This window comes from Coturnix japonica, chromosome 1 (assembly GCF_001577835.2).
Source record: "Coturnix japonica isolate 7356 chromosome 1, Coturnix japonica 2.1, whole genome shotgun sequence".
NCBI classification, from domain to species: Eukaryota; Metazoa; Chordata; class Aves; order Galliformes; family Phasianidae; genus Coturnix; species Coturnix japonica.
This window is the reverse complement of record NC_029516.1, coordinates 145,195,622-145,214,707: the sequence shown is the minus strand read 5'-3', so window position 1 is coordinate 145,214,707 and position 19,086 is coordinate 145,195,622. Positions and strand designations below refer to the sequence as shown.

Below are 19,086 nucleotides of genomic sequence, written 5' to 3'. Positions count from 1 at the left end.
CTTGTCTTTTCTAGGCAGTGGAATGCCAGAAGCGTTACAGCCTCACTTTGTACCTTGCAATAATAATTTAGCATAAACACTATAATTGCTGTATTTACCTTCATTTCGTAATCTAGAAAAACATCGTTATAAATTACATAAATGTAGAAGGCTGTAACATCAGTTTGAGTGCAGGAGGAAAAGAAAAATGGTACTAAATTGATTTTAAAACAAACAAAAATAACCAAAGTGGTTCTCATTCAGATTTTCACTTTCTCCTTTGCCCATATTGAATAAGAATGATTTCTGTGGGTGGGGGATTTTTAGCTTTTATGTCTGGTCAGCTGTTTCAATTAAAGCCATCTGAGAGGGTTATTTTAGATGTGTTCTATGTCACCAAACTACAAGCTTCTTTAATGTAGGCAACTAAATAATGGTGTGATATTAGCTTTTGATGCCTGTTAGTGCTGGTTGGAATGAGTTAGCATTTTTCTATCTGTTATTGAGGAAAACTACCTTAAAAAGATAGCCAAGCAAAAATTCTAAGTATAAATTACAAAATTGCGTTTGGTTTCTTAAGAGTTGTTGTGTAACATCTAGAAGCTGTGCTCGTGACCGATTAAAAAATAAATAAATAAATAAAAATAAAATCAATATCAGTAACACAAAGATTCAATTGCCTACATTTATCTGTGTGATAGTTTCTTGCAGGTCTGTTTCAGTACTGGAACCATTATTGATTCTCAATTCCTTCCCGAGTCATTAGTTGATGAAAATACATACTAAGTTCCTGTACAGTAAATTACCACTTGATTAGTTCTATTGTACAAGCTCAGAACTGGTCTTGTTTAATTCTTGTCTGGCTTTTTATAGAACGGTGAGCTCTGTGATCGGTCATATAATCAGCTTGGTTACACAGGGGCCATGTATGTCTTGACTGTTTGCTGTTTGTCTCACAAATGTCAGTAAAGTGGGTCATTAGGTTGCAACCCTTTTATAATTTTGGAAGACATACGCCTTTAACCTCTGCTGAGGCAGCAGTATCAAATAAAGCAATTCTTGTGCTCAGAGAAAAGATGGAAAACCTACCACACAAAACTATTAGATGTATTCTGAATGGAGGTTTAGTGTCTTCATCTCTTTTCTACCAGTGTCAGCAACTGATTTTTACTTTCTCTTGTGCTTAAATGTAAAGTGTACATGTTAATTACTTGTTAAGGGATTACCAAATCAACCTAAAGAAGTTTTATTGCTTTTGCTCCAAGGTGTGAAAGAAAAAAATGAAAGTGACCTAAATGACTGACATCAACACCTGTGAAATTGTGCCATGTTTCCTGTTGAATTTAAAACAATGAAAATAAAAACAAATATATAATGAAACAAAATATACACTGAAATGTGATTAAAGTACATTAACTGAAGATGCATAATTTTAAATTATTTAATATTAGTATAGTTAGTTTGGAAGGGGTTTGTTTAGATAGAGCCAGTCCAACTGTCTGACCTCAACAGAGGTAGCTAAAAGTTAATTGCATTGAGGTAATTGTCCAAAAGCCTCGTGAACTAGTGGGTTTGGGGCATCAAACATTTGACTGGGAAGCCTGTTTCAGTGTTTAACACTTTGATGGTAAATAAATCTTTCCTAATGTCCAGACTGAGCCCCCTGTGTGCAGCTTTGTGCCATTCCCATTTAAAGTCAAGATGACATCTGCATATTCAAATATAACGTAAATGCAAAATACGTTTCCAGATTGATTGCAAGAGATCTTTCAAATTATCTTCATTCAAGCTTTTGCTACAAGTAGGACTCTAGATCAGAGTGGATCTCAATTTACCCAGCTGTGTGCTGAGAAACATTCTGTGTCCAAGGCTGAAGGCCCCACGCTGGGGAGCCTGCACTTCATAACCTGTAGTGGCATATTGTATTGAAAATTAAACAGCTCATAATTTCCTTTGACATTTATAACTGAATGTTATGTACAGCTGCACTGCCACTGTGTAATTCTGATTTGATTTGTGTGGTTTTATAATGCCGTGTCTTGTGTTGTTTTGAAAATAGATCCCAGTATTCTTTGTGTGTTTTGGACTGCTGTTGAGCCATGAGTTAGTGTCCAGAAAATAACATGACTGCGTGTTTTTTATGAATGATTACTAAGGTAGAGCACAGTACTGAACTCTGCAGTGTTTGTAGTTTTTTCTTCTCTATGTGCAGTACTTTGGATTTATTGATGTTGAAATTCACCTGACATCTCATTGTGTAGTCACAGAGGGCAGTAAGCTTTTAGATTTTGGTATATTCTGGAACTCTGTAAAATCATCACCAGCTGTCACCCTGCTGCCTGGTACTTTGTCTTAATGCTTGTTGTACACAGTGCAGACCAGTGCGATGTATCTGTTGTTAATTAATCCTCTACAGTAGCACCCATTCCATCCATATCCTTCCTTTCCTATAGTTTATATGCGATGGCAAAGGCTTTTTCTTTTTCTTCTGGCTTAAGTATTCAGTTTTTGTAAGTGCCTCTGGTGGAGGATCTTGTCAAAAGCTTTTCAATAGTCTTTCCTTTCCCTCCCCCTGCCCTGTTGTTCTCCTGCTCATTTTCTTCATCCTGGAAAGAAGTCTAATGTCTGCATGAGGGACATCTTCCATCTCCAAGAAATATATCTTCAGCCAAGCACTCCCAAGCCCACAAATTAGTCTTCCATTCTGTCTACGCAGCATTGTTTGCATGTAAGGGCCTTTAATTTCTAGGATTAAATATGATGTCTGCTTTAAAAATGCTGTGTGACGTTTTAGCATTTTCCTTTCTATTCGCAAAAGTGTTGATTTAATGCAGGTCAGCAATTTTGTATTTGGGCTTTAGTTGAGCTCTTGGGCAAACAGTTTTGTTACTGCTGCTGTTATTCTAAACCCTTTCCTAATGTAATATTAGTTTAAGAAACTTGCTGGGATCCATGTTTCAACAATAACATTAGTTTGGAAACCTTCCAAATCTCAGTTGTAGAGATTTATTTTAGAAGTAGAAAAAGCCATTTAACTTCTGTTATTACAGCTTTTGCTTTCTTGATTGTTCCTTTTGCATGTCAGTCATTTATCAACCTTGTCATCTGTCAGGCTTCTTGAATCTCCTTTGAAAATTTTAATTTGTTGTTACCTTTTATCAAATTAATCCTCAAGAATATTTTCTTGATCAGTCTTTCTGCTGACTTCTTTTTGTTTGTGTGGTTGGAATGATTAATCTCCCTTTTCCTTTTGAGGCATGTCAGGTTTTGCTTTTTAAATGTATAATTCACTACCACTTCACTGCTGGCTTGGGCAAAATGATAACAATGGTATTGGAATGAAGTTCTTTGGGAAGCCACAAAGATAGTAAATACATTTTTCATCAGAAAATGTTTATTTTCCTCAGCTTAAAAGTAATTTTTGATAATATATTAAGTGTTGTTGTTTTTCAGCTTTTGTCTGTTTCTTGAAATTGATAGAAACTCATTTTCTGTATCTGTAAGATTCTGTTTGTAACAGAAAATGTATGTAGCTCTTCACCTTGTTGTCTTCACAATAAAAAGATGCAGCCGCTGGAGCGGAACAGAGTTCTCAGTATGACTCAGATGCTCCCAGCCTTACATACGTGGTTGTGAAATAAGTGATTTCTGTGTCTGCGTTTTGCTGTGATTGATGATTACCTCTGGGTTATGGCACTTGAGTTGTTACCTCCAGTGAAGTAAGTTAGGTTCTGTGTCTCCTGTGGTCACAAGGGACTGAAAAAATGGGATTACAGTCATGTGAGAGAGGCTAAAACTCCTAGACTGATGTTAAGGAGCTGTTGCAGTGCTTCAATTGAGGAAAATTCAATTGGGAGAAAGATTCTGTTGTTTTTTACCCTTTCAATCAATTTAATTCTCTGATAAGAATACTTTAGATTTTGACATCTTTAATATGAGAAGTTCATATGTTGTTGGATAAATTTTAATGTGAACTGTTTGTCATAATATTGATCAATAACTTCTGTTATAAAACTCAAAATAGCTGTTTATTTACATTTATGTAAGCCTTGAGGGTAGTTCATATACTAGAAGTGCTGTTCATGCAATTTTGAAATATATCAAAAAGCACCTCAAATATGCAGCTCTACAATATATTAAAAGCTATCACATACAAATCTGACAACTCTGTAGTTTTTCTCCTGTCCTTCAGTGATTTCCTTGCCATTTGATATTTCCCATGTTTACAAGTGTCAAATAAGAGGCTGGCATTGCAGCATTTAATGAATGTCTACTTTCTACTTTCTGAAGGCATAAAGAAGTAAATTCAGCAGCAGTGCAGCTACTTCAGAGCGGAGCCTGCTTGGTTGTCTCCTTCTGTTCATGTGAGACTTCACCCTTTGCATTCCCCCATTTCGCTGCAGCTCCTTGGAGAATGATGTGGCATCCAGAGACCAGCCTCTTGTAGAGCAGTTTGATGAGATGTTCCAGTTCCCAGGATTTCTGTTTCTTCTTCAGGGCTTTACAAGTGATCATCTTCTCTTCTGTTGGAAACTGAAATAAAATAAAAAAGAAAGAAAGAAAGAAAAAGAGTTGACTTAGTTTTTCATGTTTTGCATCCACAATATATCTGAAACATGGCATGTGAAATAGATCAGATCTGGGAAAAAGAAAATGTAGAATCCGCATCTTTACATAACTACTACGGTGTTGCTTAGTTTTACATTTTATTTAACTACAAATTGAAGTTCCTCTCTCGCTTTTCTACTGTAAAACACTTACTAGCCTGATAGGATATTTTTCATAATATAGTTTTGAACGCCTTCCTTGTCTTAAGAAATAAAAAGCGTTTTTCCAGGAGAAGGAATTTCATGAGGAAACTTGCAAGGATCATAACATAACTTCAGATGGCATGCTATGGGATTTACTGTTATAAATACTTTGGTTAATGCAAGTGTTAAAATGTGTTCTCTGTTGTGGAAGAACTTGGGTAAGAAGTGTGCTGAAAACATGTTTTATCATACTTAATTTCTGGAACAGTTTTAGGGAGGCTATGGATGGAAATGTGCAGAAATTAAAATGAGTTGTGTGTGGGTCTGGGGAGGTGTAAGTAGGAGTCAGGCTAACCTAATAATAGCCTAATAGTTCTGTTTGCATGTCAATAATTCTGAATAATTCAATAATTCTGAAGCTATCACTAGTTAATAGAGGTTTTTATAAAATATTCCTTCTCTTTGGAAAAGACAGTAAAGCTGGCTAAAAGTGATGGCATAAATAACACAGACTTTTAAGAACTTGACATTGCAGGCAGTGCTGTGGTGTTCTGTCTCTGGTGACCCCCAGCAGGGGTCTCCTTATCACCAAATCCCATCTCCTTGGGTATAAGGCAGCTTTTCTCCCCTCCCATATTGTAGAAGGTGGGAAAAAAAAAGCTGTTCATCAGGGCCAGTGGCTATTCCTGACTGTACCCCTCTCTCATGTTGGTAGTGGCTTGGAAGTGAGTCTGCAAGAGGAGGAGGTAGGAGCAGAGGTGGTTTAAAGAGCTTCTCAGCGGGTATCACTCATGCAGTTAAATAATTTTTGTGTATCTGGTATTGTGAATGTTTAAGACCACAACTCTGAAGCTATTGGTCTTTGTTTTTACTGAAAGTTTTAGGCAGGAATAACCTAGGATGAAGCTACTGCATTGATTTTGCTTAAAGCACTTCAGGCTTTAATTTTTTATTTTATTTTTTTCCCTTTTCCTATGCTCTGAACTTTCTTTAGGTCATGGTTTCATTGGCAAAATAGACTTTACTGTAGGATAATTAAGTTGTGCTTGCTTTCTGGGGTGGGGAAGGGGGAATCAATGGCAACTGTCTTGCTTTTACTAGATCCTATATATATATATAGGATTATTTATAGAATCATAGAATCACCAAGATTGGAAAAGACCTAAAAGATCATCCAGTCAACCATTTATCTATTACTAATAGCTCCCACTAAACCATGTCCCTCAACACAATATCCAGTCATTCCCTCAACCACCTCCCTGGCAGTCCATTCCGGTGCCTGACCATCCTTTCTGAGAAGTAATACCTCCTAATGTCCAGCCTGAATCTCCCCTGCCGCAGTATGGAACCATTCCCTCTAGTCCTATCACTAATGACATGAGAGAAGAGGCTGACCCCCAACTCACTACAACCTCCCTTCAGGAAAGTATAGAGAGCAATAAGGTCTCCCCTGAGCCTCCTCTTCTCCAGGCTGAATATTCCGAGCTCCTTCAGGCTCTCCTCATATGACCTGTGCTCCAGACCCCTCACCAGCTTTCTTGCCCTCCTTTGAACACGTTCCAGGGCCTCAATGTCTTTCTTGCAGTGAGGGGCCCAAAACTGGATGCAGTACTCGAGGTGTGTACTGCGACCTCACCAGTGCTGAATACAGGGGGACAATCAACCTCTCTGCTCCTGCTGGCAGCACTGTTTCTGATGTGAATCACGATGCCCTTGGCCTTAGCCACTTGGGCACAGTCGGCTCGTTTTCAGTCAAGCATCAATGAATACCCCCAGGTCCATTTCCTCTACACAGTCTTCCAGCCACTCCGCCCCAAGCCTGTAGCATCACCCGGGGTTGTTGTAGCCGAAGTGCAGGACCCGGCATTTGGTCTTGTTGAACCTCATCCCGTTGACTTCAGCCCAACTCTCCAGCCTCTCCAAATCCCTCTGTAGGGCCTTGCTACCCCCAGGCAGATCCACACTCCCAACCATATATGTATAATTTTCTGTTTTTATGTTCTAAAAATATGTTGGCTTTCTTAGATGGTGTTTTTATTGAAAGTCAGACATTACAGACACCTGAAGGGAGGTTAAGGCCTTAAGGTTTGTCAGCTAAAACTGTGAGAATTGGAGCTTCGGAATGTATTTTTCATGAGTGTTTTGCTGAAGTTTCAGCTTGACCTGGGTTACAGACAGCACTTAGTGTTGTTATATGTCCAGGAGTGAAAAGTTAGGGAGCTAGGATACAAGTTTAGCTGCCCAGGGAGCCCGGGTGCTGTGCTGGCTGTGCAGCAGTTCTATAAATGTCAGTAATGTTTTAAAAGTAAAATTGGTATCCATTCACCTGAACAGCAACCTAATTACAACCACGTTTCTGTAATTCTCAGCATTCTGGATGATGTAAAGAAGTGGAATTCTACTGGCAATTTCCAGCTTCCCCAACCCTCCTATCATTAAGGAGTAAAATGAAGAAACATTATGTGTAAAGTTCCTTTGCTGCAGTTATATGTCTGATTGGACTATACTAGGAAGAATGGCTGTGGAAGGCTCACTGTCAGAATGTGAGGCATCGTCTAGGTCAGGCTTTGTTTGATACTCTCATTAAGCACCTGAATGGTGAAGCATGAAGCTCTGGGCTTAAACACAAGATAAAGCTCTGCAGGAATGTGGAGCTGTTAGTGAGCAGTATTAGGATTCAAAGTAAAATTAACAAACTGGAGAAGTGATGGGAGAACAAAAATACTTCTGGCTAGCAATGATCATCTCTGTAAGTACAGAGAGTGAGGCTCAGCGACTGCAAAAAGGAAAGGCACAATCTCTGCCCCACAAATGTGGAGAAAACAAGAAGCAACAGGAGGCAATGTGGCAAGGCTAGACATTGGGGAAAAAAAAAAAATCCCTTTTCTGGATGTCAGGATAGTAACAGTAAAATTGCCAAGAATGCTACTGAAAACAACAGTGGAGGTTATTTGTCATTACTGACAGATGTTTGCCTTGCAGATGAAGAAGTGTTCGGCCCTAATTTTGTTAGGACTTAGGAATCCTTTTCATAACTCCTCTGTTCTTCTTCACCTTCAAGTTCTGTTTTATTTTCTCTAGTAGCTTGCATAATACTACATCATCCTTTCAACGTCTGGGCTTTTTATTTTAAAACAGAGCAATGTCAGTTGCCTACCCAGCATTACGCAGGTTATAGGGCATGAAGAAGCCTTATTTTTAAACCTGATTTCCATGTTTAGCATAATAATGTTTTCAAATGTGTTTTGTGTTTTTTAAAAAACAGCTTTAATGATAGTGCCTCAGTAAAATTTGTACTACTGCGGTATAATTCCTTTATACAACTGTAATTCGGCAGAACATTTTGAAACCCTATCAAAAGACTACAGCACAAGTTTAAAATACGTAATGTGAAGGTAAGGTTCTTCTGCTGTGGAGCAATACTGGCACCCACTGGTGGCTTTGTATTATTGCGTGAAGTTCAACTTGATTAAAATTGTTCTTCCCCTTCGTGGCGTTACCAGCTATCAGAAATGTGAATGCTCTCTACAAAGGTTGCTCTTTGTGTGGCATGACTGCATAAATCTGTTTTCTTCGGGAAGAAATGGGAAGAACATTTTTGTTACTGCACACACACATTAGAATTAGCCATGTTAAATTTGCTTTAAAACTCCAGAGTTGTTTTAGGTGGCTGCCAGAATTACGGGAAGTACTGTTAATGCAGCTTGCATTTTTGGTTCCTGTTTCAGTGTTTCTGTGGAGAGGTATGGACATTAAAAAACATAAATTTTATTTAGCATGCTTATTAATAACTATTTTCCTGCCTCCCTCCCTCTTTCCTGCCTCCCTCCCTCCTTACCTCCTTCCTTCCTTCTTTCTTTCTCACCCCAAGGGAAGATTTTTGGTTGAATATGGACTGTTAATTGCAAATAGCAAAAACAGACTTTTCAAGAAAGCTGCTGGTAGAAAAAAAATAGCATTAGGTAAGTTGTTTACCAGGTGGATTTAATTCTAGAATGAAGCTTTTAATTTAAACACTGTAAAATTTCTACATGCACATATGCACATTTGCTTGCATATGAGGTACTTGATCCAGCAGTAAAGTGCAGGCAAGCACAAATATGCATCTGTCTTTGGTAGCAGGATTTCTTTAATGCTTCAGATGCAGGTGGTTATAGTGTGGCAGTAACAAATCTGTCTGATTAGGGTATGTCAGGTGTAATCTGTTCCTGATGAGGTAAAGCAGAAGGTAAAATGAGTTGGCTAGGGACATAGTTGAGACTGGTACTGCAGAATTACAGCCCCCAACAATGGGAAATATCAAAGAGAAGAGTGTGGGTGTCTGCGGGAAACATTCAGAAGTGGACTATTAGGTTGATGTCGCAGTTGATATGAAGGAGCAGTGGGGAAAAAAGCTTTCAGTGTTACCACTCGTATTTATTTTGTTAGGAGGAACTGCCAAAATTTGTTTTTCTTAGGAGCTAATAGAGAACGTTTTGACAGAAAAATTACAGAGTTGGATTTATATGTGAATGGTTCCCACAAAATACTAGTGGATTTCTCCTAGTAATACTGCCACTGCAGCGTCTCATTCAGAAATGTAAGAACAGGTGCCTTCTGTTTAAAAAGGAGTTGCTCTTCTGACAAAAGCTGTTGCTAAGAGGATTGTGCTGCTACATTTCTCAGATGAGTGAAGCTGGATGCGTAGAGGAGGAATAGATGAGACAAATATCCCTTGGATTCCAGCAAATATAATGTGGAAGAATTGCAGGAGAAGCATTTATTTTCCTTTCTCTTCTGGTCTACTCTCCCAAGAGAATGATCCGCTGATAAACATCTCAACCTTATGAGGCAGCTTGGAGCCCATTTAGTTGTAAACCGATTTTATTTCTTATTTTTTAATTTGTATTAATGTTTCAAGGCTGCAAAATCCCTGTGTGACTCATAGAGCATTACTTGGTATAATTCCTTTGAAATCGATACAGTTGTCTGATTACTTCAGTTTATAACCTCTGAGATTGTTCAACTCTAGTGAGTATTTTTTTCCTTAGAAACTGAAAATTCTTGCAATTAATGCTGATACAATTACCAGCTTTCAGAAGTTCAGTGAGTAACATGCACACACACGTGCTGTTTCCTCAAAAGCATCATAAAATAGCTTGGGTTTTAAGAGACTTTAAGCCCATCCAGTTCCAACCCTGTGCTGTGGGTAGAGCTGCCACCCACCAGCTCAGTCTAAGTCCCCATCTAACCTGGCTTGAGTGTCTCCAGAGTGGAGCACCCACAACCTCTCTGGGCAGCCTGTTCCAATGCCACACCACCCTCTCAATGAAAAAAATTGCCCTGACATCTAATAGCGTAGTATTAGGATGTTTAAGAACATTGTGGACAAAGCCAAAAAATAAGCTGCAAGTTGGAAGCTAGTTGCCTTCTTTTAAGCCTTTCACTTGCAGGATATCTTGCAGGATACTGTTATTTGCATTACATGTTAAGAAAATAATTTGTTTCATCACTGTCTGTGTAAGATGTCAGTGGTCAGCTGTTGCCCTGCATTGTGCTTCTTAAAAGCTTTACTGAGCTTGGCTTTTCTCACCCATTTATTTCATCGTTTTTATACTTTCTCCTTAAGTACACATGCATAATTCTGACTTCTGACTTGTGTGTTTAATGAAAATATGAAGGGAAATGTCTTGATTGTGACAGCACAATATTCCTGTGCTGGATTGTTCCATGTGGTGCCCCCCCCCACCCCCTCGTTCAAAGAAGAGGGAGAAGCTTGGGATTAAGGTGTGCAGAAAAAGATCTGTCCCATGGTACTTGAATCTGTACAGTGCTGCCAGCTATGTCTTGGGGATTCTGAGTTCATGAGCAGGTTCCAGCGGTGTAATCTAGTTCATGGACAGCTTAGGAGTGCTTCCCACCCCTTGGCGGTAGGAATCATGTTGGATTAGTGTAATGGGATCATTTTGTAGTTCACCTTTCATTATGTAGGGTTGCGGTAGGTCATGGTATCTTGCAAAATGTGCAGAACAGTTAATGTAGGCGCTGTGAGGCACTTGAATGACTGTAATGCAGGTGCTGATCTCCAGGGCTCCTTCTGAGGAGGGTTTCTCTGATTTTGATTTTGGTTCAGGGTCAGATTTTCTTCTTCTATATAATAAAGGGGGAAAAATATGAAGTGTCTTTTGCTATGTGCTGTACATTCAGCACGTCACATACCCTTATTAAGAACAGAAAGAAGCGACTTTCAACCAAGCAAAGGAATTTCAGACCTTATGCCAGCTAAAGAGCTAATTTGGTCAATCATAACTCCCATTTCATGCTTGAAAAACGTTTTCTCTGTACAAATGCATTTATTTTAGAAGAAATTTCTTAGAATTACTGGCTCTTATTTATTTATTTATTTATTTTTCTTAAATACTTTGTGGGCCTGTAGCAGGAAATGTTTGTAACTTAGATAGTTATTACAGGAGGCAATATAGACAATAAGGAGAACAAATATACTTATTTTAAAGAACTTTGCAGAGTTTTGAAGAAAATATGTATTAGGAATACTACTTGTATGAAGCAGCAAGAGGGTTAAATGGTTAAAACATCATTAGTTTGACATGCACTCCTTCCAGGCTTCTGTCTGGGTAGAAGAAATGTGTGTTTTGGTTCCGTCTGGGTATACAGCCTTTTCTAATCGCAATTCTTCACTAATCTCCTGACCATTTCTGATGATTGTTTTACTTATATGTTCTGTTACACAGAAACACCACTTGAGAAGTTATTGGAAAGCTGTTTTGATTGGCTGTTTTTTTTTTTTTTGTTTTTGTTTTTTTAAAAATTTATTTTAGTTTGAAGACTAATTTAAAAACTGATTATTGTGTTTTTGCTGAGAACCTGTAGTGTTTCCTTAAATCAAGCCAGAAGGTGTCCTCAAATGGCATTTCATTATTGTCTCCTCTGTAATGTGGATGGAGATTTCAGTCTGGTGTGCAATGTTTCTCTTAAGTGCTGTTGTTAACTGACATATTAACAAGTCAGAAAAGAAAAACCTTTTTCAATGTGCATATGTGTATTTATCATTTTGTCTCAAACCATTTGAAGAATTCAGAGGGAGGTGTCACACAGGAACAGGTTGCCCAAGGAAGCTGTGGATGCCCCATCCTTGGAGGCATTCAAGGCCAGGCTAGATGTGGCTCTGGGCAGTTTGGTCTGTTGGTTGGTGACCCTGCACACAGCAGGGGGTTGAAACTCCATGATCACTGTGATCCTTTTTAACCTGGACCATTCTATGATTCTATGAAGTAGTGAGACAAAGGAAACTAAGAAATTTTATCAGCTGTGTTTTAGCCTTCACTTTTAAGTGAGAGATGGAAACACGACTCAGCAGTGAGTTTTATGGTAGCAGAAGTAATCAATTTTATCCTATCTAGGGAAAATTTAATTCTGGGTCAGGTTGTTGTTTACTCACTCTCTAACGAATATATTTTTTTCCTGCTGATAAATCTTAGTGCTTGCATCTCAGTACTACACTGTGTAGCTCATAATGGAATTGCAGTTCTGCTAGCTTCAGCAGAACCAAAGAATTACTTAATTTGCACAAGAGAAGGAATGTTTCCACAACTTGTCTGAAATTCAGCTTGTGGGGTTTGTATTCCACCCACTCCTGAAACAACTGATCCTCAACTCTGTACTAAAGATTATAGGAGGTAGACTTGCAGATTCTATTAAATTTCTCCTTATGGAAACCCTACTGGTGTAATTAATCCACAGCTGAGGCCCCAGGTGTGTAGTGCTGCCTATAGAATATACCTGTTCCCATTTCCTCTGGTAGGGTGTGTGATTTCTGTTCTACTTTACATTCCGATTCCAGCTAACAAGTCTGTCTGAGAATTCCAAGTGGGAATTACCACTTGAATCTTCACAGGTGGTGATACCCAAGCTCAGAGGCACTCAGTTGAGAAATCTGCTTTCCTGCGTGGACTAACAAATCCTGCCACCTTATTCTCTAGTGTATGCTCCGTATGAAAAAATAGGATTGCTTCTTCCACATTATAATTTATTTATTTAGTTATTTATCGAGTTCTGGTCCCTCAGGATTTGCTAAGTGTCAGTGTCTGATTTGAACAGCTACACTGCTATCAAGTGTCTGGGTCAGAGCACAACGAGGATCATTAATTAGTCTGGCAGCACTGTCAGGGCAACGTTCATGTTAGCTGAGCTAGAATTAAAAAGGTGTATTGAGTCTGCTTTCGTTCAAATCTTTATATGATTTTATTTTACACTTGGGAATGATTCTCTTTAAATATTTCTTTAAGTGTTCTGGAATACTTAAACTTTAATTATTATTATTATTATTATTATTTCCTTTAATGGTTATTTATTCTTTGAGGAATAATGGTTTCTCGTTAGGTAATTGGTACATGAATATTATTTGGGCAAGTTCTGTGTTTCAGATTCAGAGTCTGACAATTATCAGTGTAATGATTGCTGTTGATGTTTTTAAAGAAAAGGCAGAACTGTACAGATAAAGCAGATCTCCATCTACATGGGAATGAAAACTGAGGGGTTGTAGTGAGAAGTAGGAGGCAAATTGAGCAACAAATGTCACAGTTTCTAACTGCTCAAGTAAAACTTACATTCTCCTTAAGTGTTTTTGAACATGAGAATGTGTCAGCCCTTTTAAATTGATAATGCACATCCTTTCAGTGGGTCTTCTTTAATTGCCAGGTGATTAGATTTATTGCATGCTTACAGAATTTTGGCAGGAAGGTGGTGATCCTGGACTGCCACTGTGAAAATCTCAAATGCTTCCAGAGATGTTCTGTTTCTAAAATTGTTCACCACATTTGACTCTTGGGATATGTGGAGATACAAATCCACTTCTACAAGTTATTTTGTAGGTTAGGTGAGCAAGAAGAAAGTTTGTAGAATGACAGTATAATATTTGCCTCCTTAAAGCATTTGAGTGCATCGTCTTGCTCTTTAGAAACTGATGTGGTTGTTTGTGGTTTTTTTCTTCCTATGTTTCATAACATAGAAAATACAAACTAAAAATGATCTTTGCATGCAGAACAGATATTCACCTATTACATACATCATGTATATCCTAATATGTCTGTTTTTTTTTTTCTTTAACACAGGTATCTTTCAGATGAAGGAATCGAAACTTGCATAAATTCATCTGAAAAAGTCAATACGAATGACATTATCCTAGTTGCACTTAATGTAAGTTATGATTGTGAACTTTTTCTCTGACAACACACTGAAAACAATATATCTGATGGCTCAGGTGGAAGTCTATAACTCTAATTAAATACACTGTTGTCTGTGCGATTTACATAAAGGACAAAGCACCTTTCTCCTTCCCAGAATGTATGAATTATTTCTGAATTTCATTTGGAAATGACGCCTATTCCAACTAGAAGCCTAATGGGGAGAAAAATGAGAATCATTTGCAGTAGGAAGATATTTCTGTGTTTTGGAAATGTAAATCTAAAGTATAAGCAGTACTTGAAATGAAATCAGAAGTGCTGTGTATGGATTTAAGAAATTATAGAACAAAATATCAGCTTGCTAGGATTAGTAAAACACCCTTACTTAAATTGACTTCTGGGTATGCTATTTTTTAAAGCCTGTTCAAGCAAACATTGAGTTTGCTATGATGCGTTCTTATTTATGTAACTACAAGCATTGCTTCAATTACTGTAGATATCTTGATTTAGTAATTATTTCTGCCACGAGGAAATAAACAAATTTGTGTGTTGTATTTCCAGCTTGGCTGATAGATAACCAAGATAAACCAGAAATATTATGAAAGTACCCAAAGCCAATCTTAATGGATTATCAGTATTTTTGTCTTTAAGTTAGTTGTTGTTTAAATTCCCAGGAGATTATGTTTCCTGTTGGATAAGTAGGGAATACCATTGTGTTTTGAAAAGCAGGATAAAGAGAGTTTAGATTCCACTTCCTAAAAATTCACACCTCTCATTGGCTGTTAAAAGTCAAAAGAAACCAAGAAGCCAACTGATGTTTTTTTGTGTATTGCTTGAATAGGAATGAAAGAAATGTAAGCGTGCCTTCAGTTCTTCAAATGCTTTTATTTTGTCTAAGATCTTGCAAAGGGTTTGTAAAAGTTCTGTCTCCTTCCTTGTTGCTGTAGTTGCAAAGCATCTTTCTGGAGACTTGTCAAATTCTGTACGAATACAGATTATTGCAGGGACAGTTCAAAGGAGTTGCTGTGCTGTTCAGAGGTAAATAACAGGCAAGCGACAGATCGGTTTCCTTGGGTGGGCTCAGTTTGAAAACCAAATGTACTTTCTTATCACTCTGTGGCTATATTGTGCAACAGAAAGTAAGTTGAATGTCTATGCTCTCTTTTATGGTATGTGCTCTGAATATCTGTAGAGTATCCTTATTTTGACATTACAGAAGCCCTTCTTTTTCTTGTTTTATGATTGTTTTCTTTGAAATAGGATATTTTAGATTTATATTCTGTTGTCTTCTATATTAATTTCAGACAGATTTAAGAACCATTGGCAAGAAATTCCTCCCCAGTGACATCAATGGTGGAAAGGTGGAAAAGGTAGATAATATTCACTTCTCTTGTTGCGATTTCTTTGTGATGACAGTTATCTGTACTGCATTAGTCTCTTTTTGGCATTATATCATGTACAAATTAAACCAATATTTGAGGATAAATATGTTAACACATTAGCTTGTGCACTAGACTGTAATAGACTATTTCTAAATTCTGAAGTCCTTAAACAAATGTGATTGATCGTAGCAGCTTCCTTTATCACTCAGAAACAGTTTAAACTGTTGGATTTTGAGTTAATATCAAGTGCCTTGCTTTTGCTTTTGCTTTTTTTTTTTTTTTTCCCCTCTTATTCACTCGTGAGAACAACAAAGCATGTTAAGCATAAAGCAAAGTAGCTGTGAGATTATGATACATAATGATATATGTTAGTAATACCTTGATTTATCCACTGATATACGTGATTAAAGCTGTAAACTTTGTTGTTGTGTAACCAGTAGTCTGTATGGATAATCCATGTCAGATGATACAGTGCTTTATAATCTATATAATATTCTTTTTTTCTATACTTTTATGTTCCAGATTTTTGACTTTTGTTGTATCTTTATGTAGTACTTGAGTTTTGACCTCACTGGGGTGCTCTTCCTGTGTTCTTCCTAAAATTCAGTTGACAGATAAGATAAATCAAGGAATTATATTTTAAAGGTAGTGGTAATTCTCCATTCAAGAAGTTATTCCTACATTCCAAATACTCATGACATATATCGGTGATGTGAAATTTCTTGAGAAACATATTACATTACTGTTGAAATTGAGTATGGCAGTAAATCAAAGCAGAATTATTTTAAGAAAACAAGCTTGATGAGTGAGGCTGTTTAAATTTGTCCAGATTTATTTTTTCTGATGATACTGTTGTCAAGACCAAGTATAGTGAGCATCAGTCCCAATGTTGACCCCCTTAGGGGTACCACTTGTCACTGATCTCTTTCCGGACACTGAGCCGTGGATCACTACTTTCTAGGTACAGTCTTGCAACCAGTTACTCATCCATCAACCAGTCAACCAATCAAATTAGTATCATTCCAATTTGGTGAGAAGGTTGTTATGGGGGACCATGTTAGAAGACCTCCTAGAGTCTACATAGATGACGTTAGGGGCTCCCCCTTGTCCTCAGTCACAGTTACACCATCAAAAAATAGCAAGGTCAGTCAGGCAGGACTTGCCCTTGGTGAATACATGCTTATGCACACATCCTACAACATCTCCCTCTCTTCCATATGTCTTAACATAGCTTCCAGGAGGATCTGCTCCATGACCTTCCCCAGTGCATAGGTGAGTCATAGAATCGTAGAATATCTTTGGTTGGAAGGGACCTCAAAGGTCATCCAGTTACAAACCCCTCTTGTAGGCTGAGTTGCCAACTACTAGGTCAAGCACTAGATCTTGAACACTTCCAAAAATGAGGCACTGGCAGCCTCTGGGCAGCCTATTCCAGCGCCTCACTTGTTCATTCTTTCTACTCTTCTTACAAATGGATGCTACACTGTCTTTTTTCCTGTCACCAGGTACTTTACCTGACTGACTTGACTTTTCAAATATCATTGAGTGAGGCTTGGCCATTACACCAGCCTCAGGACTCTGAGATGCATCTCATCAGTTCATAGAACTATAGATGTTTGGATTCTGCAGGTGAATGCCAACCTGATCTTCACTTACAGTGCAAGGGACATTACTCCCCCAGTTCCTGCCTTCCAACCCATCCACTTGAAGGGTGTGTGAAGAGCAGTTGCCAGTGAAGACTGAGGCAAAAAAGTTAAGTCCCTCAGTTTTCTTCTGTTCATTGTTACCAGCCTGCCCGTATTCCTCATGAGTGAGGATGTGCCCTCTTGAACTTTCCTTTTCTGAGTGATGTACCTGTAAAAGCCTTTCTTGCCCTTATTTGCATTCATTGTTAAGTTCAGTTCTAGTTGGGCCTTCTCCTTCCTGACCTCATTTTTACACAGCCTAGCAGTATCCCTATATTCTTCACAGGGTACCTGTCTCTGCTTCTGTTGCCTGTGTCTTCCTGTTCTTTGGTTTGACCAGCAGATCCCCATTCAGCTATGCTGGTCTTTTGCCATTCTTCAGGGACAGGTCTTTACACTCTGTTCCTTCCTCAGTGTGAAGGGCAGTGCCTTCTCCCGTCCTTCCTCACCTTCTGAACAGCTTGTACTTGTTGATAGCTGCACTCCAATTGTGGAAATCATCCTACAAGGTTTTAGTAGTGGCAACTATGTCATGTCCTTTTAGTACAGTGGTGGCTTGATTGGGACAGGAGTGACTTGTTTATATAATCTGTTGGTAGAAGGCAGTCGTTTGTAGTTCAGAAATGCTTCAGAACAGATCAAAAAATTTCGTGCTATAGTTTTTCCTCTCATACAAAATTTCTATCCGCATTATGTATCTGTATCTCAAGAATGTGTGATCTGTTTTCCATCTTGCAGGGAAAGTAAATTTATTGTGTAGTATAAATGCAATAGATAAATATTTTTAGAAAATGTATGGTTACTTGACCGTCATAGGTGATTGTCATTAATACATAAAAATATTTTATCATTTATTTACATCTGTTCTGTATGGCTTTAAAAAAATCTATACTACCAGCACTAGCCACAAGATGGCCGTATTTGCATAGGATTTAAAAAGCTGAACATTCATTTCCATCTAAATGACTGTATACCATGAATATTTGTGAAGTATTTTAAGTGGAATAAAGACACAAGGAGGCCTTATAAAAAATTAGAACATGTTATTCAGCAGTGATGCTACATTTACTTCATTTTCTTTTGAGTATATGTGTTCCATTACAATTTAAGCATTACTTCCTCAAGCATTCAGAAATAAAGCATTTATCTGATCAGTGAAATCTTGAGTACTGATAAGCTGATGGTAAGCAGTTAAAACATAACTCGTCACCTATTCTAATTATTCTTTGAAGTTGCTCTTATGCTTCCTGGTTCCTGTCCATACATCGGTATAACTAACAGTGCTTAGTTGCCTTCTGCTCTCTCTGTGGATGTCTGTTGGTTTCTTGCAGACTTTTTTGCTGTAAGGTATGATTGGATTTGTTATTTCAGCTACAACTGGTCTCCATGAAGTAGTTCCAGTCTAGAGATGCTTGCATTTACTGTCCAGTGCTATATCAGATGTCCTGCTATTTAAAGCTGTGTATGTAAAAATTATGTATTCTTTTCCCTGATATATATATATATATATACTTTTTTTTTTTTTCCAATGGAGGATGATTTTGACAAGGCTTAGTTCTGTCAATGCATGCAGTAATGCTGATGGATCAAACAGAGTAATAGTCATTTTATAGCTGTTTATGAGCTTTAAGTTAAGCTCTTGTCCTCAAACTCTCCTAATGCCTGTTTCAGGAGCTTTAAAGAGTTATTTTTCCATTCGTATTCTTGAGGAAAAAGTATATAGCGCTAGCTGTGTTCGGTTTAATCTTTCTAAAAGATTGGGTTTTTGTTTTCAGATCATGTTGAGTGTGTCAGAGCAATGCCTCTAGGAAAACAGTGTTGTAAACAGTAGAATACTATCTAGTTATATTGCAGTTATATTAGGTAGTTATTGGGCATTGTTTCAAATGTTACTCCAATAGCTTTCAGATCAGAAGAGAGTGATTTATTAAAAGGCTATATATTATTGCAATCACAGTGATTTAGAAAGTCGGTTTGCTATTGGATGTTCTGTTACCCTGTCTTGATCTGGAACATCTCTTTTTTTTTTCTGAGGGTTCAAGCCATTACTTCCATGCTTTGTGTGCATTAGTATTTTAACTGTCCCTGAGGCCAGTATAAGCATTTT

The 19,086-nt window shown here is 37.8% G+C and overlaps 1 protein-coding gene across 2 annotated transcripts in view; it reads left to right on the top strand.

Annotated features, from left to right (window-relative positions):
* The window catches only part of LOC107308094 (tudor domain-containing protein 3-like), a 39,543-nt gene extending 24,114 nt beyond the window's left edge, over positions 1-15,429 (top strand). Inside the window, exons 1-3 of one of the 2 annotated variants that reach the window (XM_032442070.1) lie at positions 10,522-10,639; positions 13,841-13,925; positions 15,217-15,429. In XM_032442070.1, coding sequence (XP_032297961.1) covers positions 10,605-10,639; positions 13,841-13,925; positions 15,217-15,414 — 318 coding nt within the window. In that variant the 5' untranslated portion in view covers positions 10,522-10,604 and the 3' untranslated portion in view covers positions 15,415-15,429. Of the gene's footprint in view, positions 1-10,521; positions 10,640-13,840; positions 13,926-15,216 lie in introns of those variants that run through there. The other variant, XM_032442069.1, reaches the window with a different exon arrangement.
* Positions 15,430-19,086: the final 3,657 nt, after the last annotated feature.